Source organism: Papio anubis, chromosome 9 (genome assembly GCF_008728515.1).
Source record: "Papio anubis isolate 15944 chromosome 9, Panubis1.0, whole genome shotgun sequence".
NCBI classification, from domain to species: domain Eukaryota; kingdom Metazoa; phylum Chordata; class Mammalia; order Primates; family Cercopithecidae; genus Papio; species Papio anubis.
In genome coordinates, this window is record NC_044984.1 from 34303348 (window position 1) to 34315796 (window position 12449).

At 37.2% G+C, this 12449-nt stretch overlaps 1 protein-coding gene across 5 annotated transcripts in view; it reads left to right on the forward strand.

The window, feature by feature from the left end:
• The first annotated feature begins 5017 nt into the window (after positions 1–5017).
• The window catches only part of C9H12orf40 (chromosome 9 C12orf40 homolog), a 140500-nt gene continuing 133068 nt past the window's right edge, over positions 5018–12449 (forward strand). For all 5 annotated transcript variants that reach the window (XR_004176040.1, XR_004176039.1, XR_004176041.1 and 2 more), the window contains exon 1: positions 5018–5733. Coding sequence is in view for 2 of the 5 variants with exons in the window: in XM_021922184.2 (XP_021777876.2) it covers positions 5711–5733 (23 nt within the window). In the remaining 3 variants the exon portion in view is untranslated. The remainder of the gene's footprint in view (positions 5734–12449) is intronic.

The following is a 12449-nucleotide window of genomic DNA, read 5'->3' on the forward strand; positions in this document are numbered from 1 at the left end:
TAAAAAATGTAAAAAGCTTTTGTTTTGTTTTGTTTTGTTTTTGAGACAGTCTCTCTTTGTCACCCAGGCTGGAGTGCAGTGGCACGATCTTGGCTTACTGCAGCCTCCACCTCCCAGGTTGGTGCCTCAGCAGCCCGAGTAGCTGGGATTACAAGTGTGCGCCACCATACCTGGCTAATTTCTGTAGTTTTAGTAGAGATGGGTCTTGCCATGTTTGCCAGGCTGGTCTCAACCTCCTGGCCTCAAGTGATCCACCTGCCTTAACCTCCCAAAGTGCTTGGATTATAGACGTGGGCCACCACGCCCAGCCAAGAGCATTTTTTAAGTCAAGGCTGAGTATATTTTTGGATATGCAAAAACCACTTTTTTGCTCTCCACTCTCCCCGCCCCCATCTCATTAAAACTCTCGGAAAACTCCCATTCTGCTTGCTCCTTTGCTTGTGGTATCTACTGAAATCTTACAGAAGTGATGTATATTCTGAAACTTCTGGGGATTTCTAAGTGACACTGAGCATACTCAGTAGCTATAGCCAGTTTTGTTTGCCAGCAGCTGGCCCCCAACATACATACACATTTCCAGTCAATTAGAACCTTAGGAAAATATGCATTAAGCTAGAACAGAAGTTGGCAAATTACAACTGGTGGGCCAAATCTAGCCTGCCACTTAATTTTATATGACCCTTAAGCTAGGAATGATTTTTACATTTTTAAAGTGGTTGAAAATACATCAAAAGAGGAATATTTTGTCCTGTGAAATTTATATAAAATTCTTATTTTTGTGTTTATAAAGAAAGTTTTATTGGAAAACAGTCACACCCATTCATTTATTCTCTGCCTATGGCTTTTTTCAAGCCACAGTGGTGGATGCAACAAAGTCTAAAATAGATACTATTTGGCCCTTTAGAGAAGTTTGCAAACCTCTGTGCTGGAATATAAAATCCATCTCAGCATTAAATGATCTTCATTACTGAGTTTATCACAAATAAAGAACTGTCCTCACTTTTATAAGTAATCATATTTTTAAGTTTTTAAAACTTCTTTCTTATGTAGTTATATTAATTCTGACAGTCATCACATATCTCTTCATTTGTTTGCATTCAATTCAGCAGATTGACTGACACATGAGTGTCAAACTCATGCAAGTTTTTTTGATAACTGGCCATATTAGTAGCACACTCCATCATCCCATTAAGACCTTTTAAGCCTGTCTGTACAGATCATAGTGGTAATGGAAGTTATTGTCAAACTCTTTTCTTCCTAATCTCTTGCTTTTGTTGTATGCAAGGTAAGGTTGCCTTTCATTTTTGTCACATTTCCTAACAGCTAAACACAAAAGGGTTAGCAGCGACAGGACAGGTTAAAGGCCAGGGTAAACCTAACTGGGGGTGATGGCAGGATGTTGTTAGGCAGAACATGGTACACAGAAGGACGCATGGGTCAGACAGTAGCTGAAAGTTGAGGCAAGTGGTTTGCAATTCATACAACCAGAGGCAGCTATATTGGGGAGGAGCATGGCAGTGAGAAATTTAGAAGCAAAGGACACTAGAGATTCAAACACGACTTAGGTGGAGGTAGGTCAGTTTACCAACTGATAATGAGGTTGTAGTACAGAAACAAGCTTTTAGCATCTGGAGTGAGAGACTTGTGAGAATGAAGAATTGTTTATCAGGAAAATGATCAAGACAGAAATTTTGTTACCTGAATCATGGTACAAGGAAGGTTGAAAGTGAGTTACTTGAACTGTGGAAAACACCAATGTGAGATTTGATTTGATGTTGAGCCACTTAGGTGAAGACCTAACTCTAACCACCTAAATTTCGCCCCCACCATTCACCTCACCCTGATCTCAAGGGTAAGAGTCGGTCCTAGTGTCTGAGACTAGGCATAAGCCTTCAGATAAGGAAGAGAAAGGATTCAAGAAGACAGGAAGCCGTATAGACAATTGAGTCTATATGGCACGTAAGTAAAAATATATGGCATGTAAGTAAAAAACTAAGAATGTCAAGATATTTCTTTCAGTTTTTTCTTTTTCTTTTCTTTCTTTCTTTCTTTTCTTGGGGGGGATGGAGCCTCACTCTGTTGCCAGGCTGGAGTGCAATGGCACAATCTAGGCTCACTGCAACCTCTGCCTCCCAGGTTCAAGTGATTCTCCTGCCTCAGTCTCTCGAGTAGCTGAGATCACAGGTGCCCACCACCATGCCCAGCTAATTTTTATATTTTTAGTAGAGATGAGGTTTTGTCATATTGACCAGGCTGGTCTCGAACTCCTGACTTCAGGTGATCCACCTGCCTCGGCCTCCCAAAGCGCTGAGATCACAGGCGTGAGCCACAGCGCCCGGCCTTCTTTCAGTTTTTTTCTATTGGCAGTGTGCAATTAAAGCTAAGAGAATGTTAATTTAGTTTGAATTCCAAACTGGGAAAGAAAGAGGAGAAAAAAATCATTTGTTACTGTAGTAAAAAACATATATAGGCCTACTTTCCACACAGACATCTCAACTTTATGTGTGTTTATATGGGAAAATACTGAAATTTTCTTAAGAGGGGAGAAATCGTCTTAGAAAAGATCTTGAGAAACAATGAGAATAATTTTAAAAATCAATAATTCTCAAATCACTGTGCTCTCAAGTGTGATATTCTCACATACACTACCGATATCCATGAAAGAGATGGATTAAATGGAGTTTATATATATAGAAAATACAAATTAGAGACTATATATGTTTTATGAACTGTAAAACATCAGAAATTATTTTTGTAATAAAAGAATTATATATACATGTATATACATAAATGTATACATAACATATATATGTGTTGCATGTTCAGATTATGAATATCCAGAAAGTAAATACTTTTAGAAATAGGTAAAGATAAATTGTTAAAGGTTTGAGAATTTTGAATGGATTTCCTTCTCAATAAATGCTTAATAGTATTTCATCTGGCTACACTTTATATTGCTTTCAACCCGGAACTGTTTTCCTGACCCCAGGAATTACCCTAATTGCTCCTGCATTTTCTGATAACACAGCGTTGGACTCTCTTGCCAACCAACTATCCGATATTATAGCCTTACTCTGTGACTTCATAAACAGCATGGAATATGAGATTTTAGGTCAACATTTCAGCTATTACACATAACTATCTATTACCTGGTTCACAAGGAAATGTCTTTTTCTGTGAAAGGAAAACCCAGTAAATATCTTGTCTGAACATGCATCTCATAGGTTACTCTTTCCTTAGCCTAATTCACTGCCTCCTTGTGACTGGAAGGAAAGAAATGACTCTAGTAAGGGAGAAGAAATGGCCCATCCAGCTCTCAGTTCTAGTAAGAACTAGGTAAAGGCAGTTATGTGCCCAATAGCTGAGAGAATGTTACGACCTAAATCTCATTTCTATGTTTCTCCTCATAAAGTAAAACTAACATATTGCCTGTCATAAAGGTACGTCTTCTTCCCTATAATATTTTCTTTTTATTTTTTAATAGATTACATAGTAGATTACAGCATATGTTTATGGGGTCCATGAAATATTTTGATACAGGCATATAATACATAATAATCTTTCAGGGAAAATGAAGTATCCATAACTTCAGGCATTTATTATTTCTTTTATTGTTGTAAAACATGTTCCCGATGGCTTCTCTTTTTAGTTGATTTAAAATGTGTAATAAATCGGCTTAAACTGCTTTTAATCGACCTACCATTGTGCTATCAAAACTATATGTTATTCTTCACATCTGAATATATTTTAACCCGTAACCGACACCACTCCCCGTCCTCTGGCATACCAGCCTCCGGTAACCATCCTCTACTCTCTCTATCCCATTAGTTCGGTGGAACTTTGAGAATTTTTTGGCGCCCACCAAGTAGTGCCAGGCTCTCATTCTTTGCTCAGCAGCGGTCGGCCTCGCTTATGTCCTTTATACGTAAAATTAGTTAATCCCTTAGCAATTGGCTTACAGCACCCAGTTAATTTTAGTCAATATGTTTTAGTGTTTAGTAGGGAAGGTACAATACACGGGGCGGCTAACCGCTGCTTGCCTGTATGGTTTTGTTACTGAAAAGCAACTCCGTTATTAGATCTAATATTCTACGAGTAACGAATTCATACGGTCTAATTCAATTTGACGCCACCGCCAGGCGATTTGTCATGAAATCAGGGGATGCACCAACGATCAAACAAGATGTCTACCTGGGGACATAATCCTATTCTAAATACTGTAACAGCAAAAAGTAATTCACACTAGGGCGGGCGTGGGCTCAAGCCTATGGCATCCCAGCGCACTGGGGAGGCAGGGCAGGCGGGATCGCGAGATCGAGAGAATCGAGACTTCATCCGCTGTTTACCGGTGAAACCCGTCTATTAAAAATACAAAACTAACCCGCAGGCCGAGGTAGCGCCTGTGGTCCCAGCTACCAGGAGGCTGAAGAGACCCAGGAAGAATGGCGGGAACCGGGAGGCGGAGCTACAGTGTGACTGAGATCAGAGCACTGCATCCAGCCTGGGTATGAAGAAAAGCGAGACTGTCTCAAAAATTGATTACTCCTCTATCAAATTGTAGGAAATCTTCGATTATGTTCTGTGACGGTAACAGACCCCAAGAAAAATATACTTTGTGCACTTATTTGGAAGAAGAGATGCCTAGTTTCTAACCAAAATATTATAGGACAGCTTGTAAGATAATTGTTTTGTAAGGATATACAAACATAATACAGAAACAAATAGCATAATTCAATTTTTGTTTTGAGATTTTTTTCTTCAGTAAGGATTTTAACATGTTTGGACCTTTACATCTAATTAAGTTTTGATCAAGCTTTTTTTTTTTTTTTTTTTTTTTTTTTTAGCGGAGTCTGCTCTGTTGTCCAGGTTGGAGTATCTCAACTCACTGCAACCTCTGCCTCCTAGGTTGAAGCGATTCTCCTGCCTCAGACTCCTGAGTAGCTGGGACTACAGGCGTGTCCCACCACGTCCGGGTAATTTTTTGTATCCTTAGTAGAAACGGGGTTTCACCGCGTTAGCTAGGATGGTCTTGATCTCCTGACCTCATGATCTGCCCACCTCGGCCTCCCAAAGCGCTGGGATTACAGGTGTGAGCCACCGCGTCCGGCCTGATCAAGCTCTCTTAGCAACTCAATGCACAGAATGGTAACTTACTACAGTGCTATGTTTCTTATAAACACCTGTTTACGGAGTATTAAAACTGCACGTGAAGAATATTTAAGGAATTTGGGTATGGGGTAATTAATGGGAATGGAAACATCATTTTTAGCGTTAGTGATCCTTAACTGTGTCCTTGCCTTCTTTTTCTTTCTCAAGTCTGGTCTCTGATTCGAAAAAGACGTCAGAGACCTGTCAGAACTAGGTAAAATTATGAAGGAGATATTTTGAAACACGAATCCTGTGGCCCCTGTCAGATAGTTAGGCTTCCATTTATTTAGGCTTGCCTTGCCTCCGCGATGAAAACGTTGTCAGCCAGGCCGGCTGCTTTGCCACAGCGTCCCCTTGCGGCCCTATCAGGACCGGAAGCAACACGCAGAAGCCGCAGAGGCTGTTGGGAGGTTGGGCCTCAGGCCTTGGACCAGAAGGAGCTTCTTCAGGCTCTGAGACTGTCAGGAGGCCCTGGGGGATCCAGTTGAAGCTGCGATTTGGCGCAGAGCTGAGATGTCTGAGCTCTAGACGCAGGGACCTCGGTGTCAAAAGATTTGCGAAGATGAATTGGGTCGGGGGGTCCCGGTAAGTTGTGCAGCTGGAGTTTGAGACTGGGACATTCATTCCTACGACACCTCTTTCTACTTTCCGGCGGAGAGGTCACAGCCTTAGTTGGAAAGAACTTGGTAGGAAAGGGTCTTTTTATTGTTATCCAAATCGCGATGGAGACTCTATAACCATGTCTCTGTTCCCAAAACAAAACGAACTCAGCTTCTTCCCACTGCCTTTACAAAGGCTTCACCTGTGGAGGCCCCGTGAGCAACCTTCCCTGCTGCCCCTCCTCCCCTTCTCCATGTTCTATGCGCTGTTACTCTAATGAGGCCTTTTAGCACCTGAGCCCTCCCCTACTGCCTTTTTTCCGTGTCTGCCCCTCTTTTAGGTTCTTCTGAGTTGATACATAGTCTTTACATTTGGAATTTGGAAATTATTGTGACCAGTCCCAGCTGCACTTAAATCAATGGCGGGGCAGCAGTATCACCATAAATCCAAATTGTAGTTTGTATTTTAAAGGGAAGTAAAGTGAACCGTTTTTACTTGAGTAACTTGAGAGAATGTGCCATTTATTTTGTATTTAGAATTGATCACATAAAGCGTGATAGATTGACAATTTAGTTTTATATAACCTATTCTTTGTTATTGACCTTAAAGTCCAGCTGAGGGGAGATCATGTGGGCCTGTAATTTCATTTGATCAAAATTCTTGATGAGAAGAATTGTTTTGACTGAAACAAGAAGCCATTACATGTAATTTTTTTTGTCACAAGTAGACCCAGGACAGTAATTATGTGGTTAGATTATAATGCGTTTAAGTTCTAAAGAATTTATTGGAGGAAAGACAGCTTTTGTATTCACTAAGTATCGTAACTATGCCTGATAATTTTAGCATGCACTTTTATCCTGTTGAATATGCTAGCATTGTATTTTAGCAATTTACTTGAATTACTTCTGGCTAGTGTTTTGGGAGCAGACTTGTACTTTGGAGAAAAGTAAAAATTTATTTACAGGCTTCAACAGGATTGAGTTGATACATGATTATAATGTGATGTTTTTGAATTTAATATTCTTTAAAATATTAAATAGGATTATATGAAATAATTTTACAAATGCTTAGCACTATTAAAATGTAGATGTTGCTATTATTCTGTCATATATCACAAACTTTTATGGCTATTTTGGGACTAATTTAGTTGCTATTGGGAGGATGCAAAAACAATATACTGCAGGAAACATGTACTCTAGGATTATGTTTCTGAAAATGAGGTACAGCAACTGGAGGTGCAGCATCTGGAGATACTAGGTACTGGGGGTTTAAGAAACATGGTTACATCTCTCCGAAGCATCAGTTTTAATCAGAGATTAGGGAAAAAAATTATGTGTTTAAATTTATATAAACGTCAAAGTCAAAATAAAATATAGAGACAAATATCTAAATTTAATGTTTTATTTGGATTGCAATTCAGGGCATACACAAAGTGTGTCTTTGGTATGTCTGAAGAACAAAGAAAAGGGTGGGGATTTTACAAAAAAAGAGAAATGTTACATATGGTTTTGAAAGAAAGTTCATTGACAGTAGTAAAGTTGTGAGGAGCTGGCAAGCTCTGATTGGTGGGTGATGGTGGTAGTTAAAAATTAGTCATAGATTCCTGGAAGTTCATTTTAGTAGTTATTTGGTATAACTGGTCCTAGGCAGTTTCAGCAGCTTGGCTTGCAGAGAATCACGTTTTTGGAGCAATGCTCTGTGCCCTGAGTGCTTTTGCCTCCTGGCTTCTCAACTCTGATGTGGTTGGACAATGCAAGAATGACTCAATTTGTGTGATCAACCTTCACACAAACATGGATGCATTGTCGAGTGAAATGAAAAACTCTTGTGAAATGTTCAGATAAACTGCAATTTTAAATAAATTTTACGTGGAGGGATGTTCTTCTTACGGTAAAGCCCCAGATTGGTAATTAAAAAAAAAAAATGAGTATCTCCATTTTCGACTGTCAGGCAAGGGTAGACAAGATTAGTTGATCTTGGCACTCATAGTGTCCTAAAGGGCCTCAATCTGAAATAGTGCTTTTAGCAACCAGTGGCAGGTGATTGGAGCTAATAGAATAGAAATTTTAATCTTTATCCCAAACCATCCTGGAGTACTTTTTACCCCCCTCCATTGTTAGGGATGTTTTGGTTAAACATTTTAAGAACTATTAGGAACTTAAAATACAGACAAGTGAAGTGATTGGAGAACAATTCTAAAGTTCCTTCAGAACAATTCCGGAGTATTCAACAGTAAGTAATTCAGCAAATATATTTTTTACATGACTACCTTTTTAGGGAATTGGTAAGATGTAGAGGGGGATTCAGAAAAGAAAAATACATCTGGTCCACAAAAAGAACCTATGAGAGAAAGAAGAGATTAAAATTAGGTAAATCACTGTAATAATAGATATTTAAATAGGACTTAATATTGTCGCAAGCACTGTTCTAAGTGCTTCTTATTCATTTGCTCTTAAGAATGCTATGATTTATATACAAATATTATTCCCATTCTACTGATGGGGAAGCTGAAGCATAGTTAGTTAATGTTAAGTGACTGGAGTAGAGTCACCCAGCTAGTGAATGACAGAGTTAGGATTTGAGCCCAATGTGCTTACTCTCCATGCTATGCTGTATAGAAAGATGAGTGCCACAAATAAAGTAAATAAAAGTATCACGAAAAAGGGCTGTGAAAATTCAGAGAAAGAAGAAACAGGAAGTTCCCCTAAGCCTTGAAGGACAGAAATAGTGCACAGAGCAAGCACCAAAGGGAAACAATGAAACACTGGTTCTTAAAATTAAAATGGAGGTGAAATAAATACTTGATCAAATTGGAGACCTAGGTTTCAGCCAGGCTTCTTAGGAAAGGGAAAGATGAGTTGCAATGGAAGGTATTAAAGAACTTGAAAAATGTTAGTTTGTGATACTAGGTAAGTCTGCATTAAGACACTTAAACAGTTAATAAAGGGCTCTCTGTATACTTTTCTCAAGTGAATGAATGAAGCAAATCTATGTTTTAGTAATAGCAACCAGATTACTTACACTAATTTGAAGTAGATTGTTCTTGTATATAGAAACCTGATAATTATTGAGTTTAGTTGCAGAATCATTTGATAGGAATATCTTTACAGTTTTACAGTTGCAAAGATCTTTATAGCTTTTCTTGTAAAAACGAAACTGGGCATTTGACCTTTTGCTGCTCTTCAATTTAGGGACTTTACCAGTCATACATAAAATATCGTTTTGTAATGGAAAGAGCTGGTGATTGGGGAAGAAATAAGCTTCCCTTATTTTCCTTTTTTAGTTGCTTACTTAGTTTGGCTTTAGTGTTTTGGTTTTTGGCCATCTTTGCAAGATATCATAACAGTGCATTTCAAACCAAGGCCTCATTGAGGGCAAAGAAATTGATCTAAGAAATTAATTTACATGTATATGATAGGAGTTCCCAAGCTACTGTCTCTTTGAGACTTGATAATCAATGATAATAGCAAGTTTTTCAATTTAGTAGACTCTTTTTTCTTTTGTTCTGAAGTTATATCCTTGTTAAGTTTTTTGATACTAAAATGCCCCCTTTTATTTTTAATCCTTTTTTGACAAAATTAAAATATCAATCTATTGTCAGTCCCACCAGTTAAATTTTTTTTTTTTTTTTTGACTAATCTGGGAATTAGTGACCTACACCTCTCACATTTATTTCATATTTGCTAGAAGTCACCCCTGAGACCGTGTATTTTTCTAATCAGGTTGAAGTGCAGATTTGAGAGACAACATATGTAAGCACTGATTTGTTTTTAATTTTGAAAAGATTGTTTTATTTTCTTGTTTATTAATGACTAGTTTCACCAAATTCATACTTACTTCAGGTATGAAGGTGGTAGTAAGAAAGGAGGAAGATAACATATAACCAGACTTTGGTCCGCAAAATGCTATTCAGAATCACATCGGTTATAGATCTATAAATATACCACTATACATGCAGCATAAGATATTTTTAAATTAGGGAGTTTATTTTTATAATTCAGATTGGAGAATGCAATCAATGTCATAAGAAAGACCTAGCCAAAGTTCTTTAGGTGAGGGAGAGGTTACCATTTGTAAATGTAGGCCTAGACTTAGTTCATCTAAGCAAAATATTATTCAGTGCTGTGTACCAAGCACTGTGGCAGGTGTAAGTACAAAGTAACTGAAATTTAGTCTTTTTCTATAAGGTTTTAGTGTATTGGGGAAGAAAAGTATGGTTTGCCATTAAGTTAGAAAATATTTAATGTCAGAGGCCAAAATAGGATATAAAAAGTAGATAATGTGAACCATAGTAGAACATAGGATAGGTTTAGCTGAGAGTTTGGCTACTCAGAGGCAAGGACAAAAGAAGGTTTGATGGAGAAAAACAAAAAATAAAAGCATTACTTGAATAGTTGGAGATAATGTCTGCATATGTCTGCTTGATGGTGAGTTTGTAAGCTAGACAAAGACGTTGAACATTTATGTTATTGAGGAGTCATTCAAATTCAGAAGTCACATAGTGAAAATTGTATCTTATGACTATTAGTTTGTGGTGTTAGTGGTATTTAGGTTGGAATATAGTGGGGAGAGACTCCAAAATAGTGATACCAGTTAGGATTCTGGTAGGAAAAAAATGTAATACTATTTTTCCATTTTCAGATATAACTTTGTTCTTGAAACTCAATCCACACAAGTCCTAATTTCGTTTTGTACAGATCACAGGCTGTGTAAATTTTGGTTAATTATTAAATTTTTCCATACAGGAGCAGATCCAGGTTGTGCAGAGCCCTGATTGTGGAAAAAGAATACAAAATTGTGACTACAAAATTAGATACAGGGCCTTGGAAGGGGCACATTCAGGTGAAGGACCATGAAGCTTAAGCTTAATTAGCGTTACAGTAAACTAGCCTCTGTCTCTATGCTTCTCTATGTTTCTTTCTTCATGTGTTAAATGTGGGTAGTGCTTAAATGTACCGCGAACATCATCCTAGTTTGCCTGAAATGGTCAAGGTTTATGCCTGTGGTCCTAGTAGCATGCCCAGTTTAGCATTTGTCTCAGAGTGTTTGTTTTTTTAACTAAATATAAACTACCATTAATAATTCTGTTAAAATGAGCCCAGATAGAATCAATGAACAATCTTTTTTTTTTTTTTTTTAAATCCTCTGCCTGGTTCTATTAGTGTGTGAGCCATATGTGCAGTGAAGAGAGTTCTCACTTTAACATGAGGTTAAATCTGGAAGACATCCAGTGGTAATCCAGCTCTCTTTTCCTGATATTTTCCAAATGGAAATTAACAAACAACTCCTTTTAAAGATTGCATGATGGGCCCTTGCTCATAAAATGGAAGTGTGCTGGGACATGAGCAGCTAGAGACAACTAACTTGCTAGGTACGGTGGGAAAAGTATTTATTGCTGCTGTCTCTACTGGCCACTTAGTGTACCAGCTAGTTACATGAATGCAAGCTAATAGCTCCTATGCTTGGGTTGGGGTCAATAGGAGATGTGGGGAATTTTAGATTAGGAGTAAATGAAGTGTTTGTAGAGAATAGAGGCTTATCAGGCCTGTCAAGATACAAAGAATAGTGTGAAGGCTGTTGCTATAGTGGGTTTGTCAACAACTGTTTTTCTCATTGTTTGATAATACTTTTGCAATAAATCTTTTTGGGAGCAGAGAGCTCAAATAAAGGAAAAGTTAATGTATGATGAAAATTTGACTACTGATACTTTGTTTTTCAAGGATGTTGATGACGAACCTGTAAATCGTGCACAAAATGTTTGCCAATATATAGCATTCCCATGGTTATGTTACTGGCCACATGAAACTCTGAAGACACAAATCTACTGAAAAAGCATCAGAATTTACTTTCAAATTCAGTAGTTATTTTTGAGGAGATTATACCTGCAGATAACAATATAATATATATAACTGTAGAAGGCCCAATTAATCTGTGAAGTATGAGTTTTCATTTACATCAAATGGCTTTTAAATTAATTCCACTTATTTTAATTTAATTTTTTCTTGTGTATTTTCAAAAATAAGAGTGATAGCTGTAAATGTATCTTTTATTAGCAGAAATTCATAAACAGTTGAATGATGCCAATTTTATCAGGGTAATCAATGCCGCAAACAGAAAATAAGCTAATTCCAATAAGTTTTTCATCTAATTTATGGAATCAAAAAAATTTCTTAAAAGTTCTTTCTGTCAAAGGTGAAACATCCAATATTATCATTAATGCAATTGTGAATTTAGTTAAGTTCATCATTGAAGATAAAATTATTTCTGCAATATGGATACAAATTTTGTGGACCATAGTATAATGGTTAAAATGGAGTTCTTACTAAATTAAGTAACCTGTGAAGCTGAGATATACTCATAATTGGTTGTGGTTGTATCAAAAGAAGTTCGATATTTTACCATATAGAAACTACAGTTGTCAAAAACTTATGAATTATTCTATAGATATTCAGTAATGTAACTGAGCTATAGTATTTTGAGTAAAACTGATGTTGTATATAAAGGAATGCTTTAGTATGTTGTTATAAGCTTCTTCTCTTTGCTTCTTTTCATTAATTGAATTTCATGAACACTTGAATCTTTGAATAATTATGTTATAAATTAATCTGTGGGTCTTACAGTGTTAATGAACTGGTTTTTTTTTGTTTTGTTTTGTTTTTGTTTTTGTTTTTTTGAGGCGGAGTTTCGCTCTCGTTGCCCAG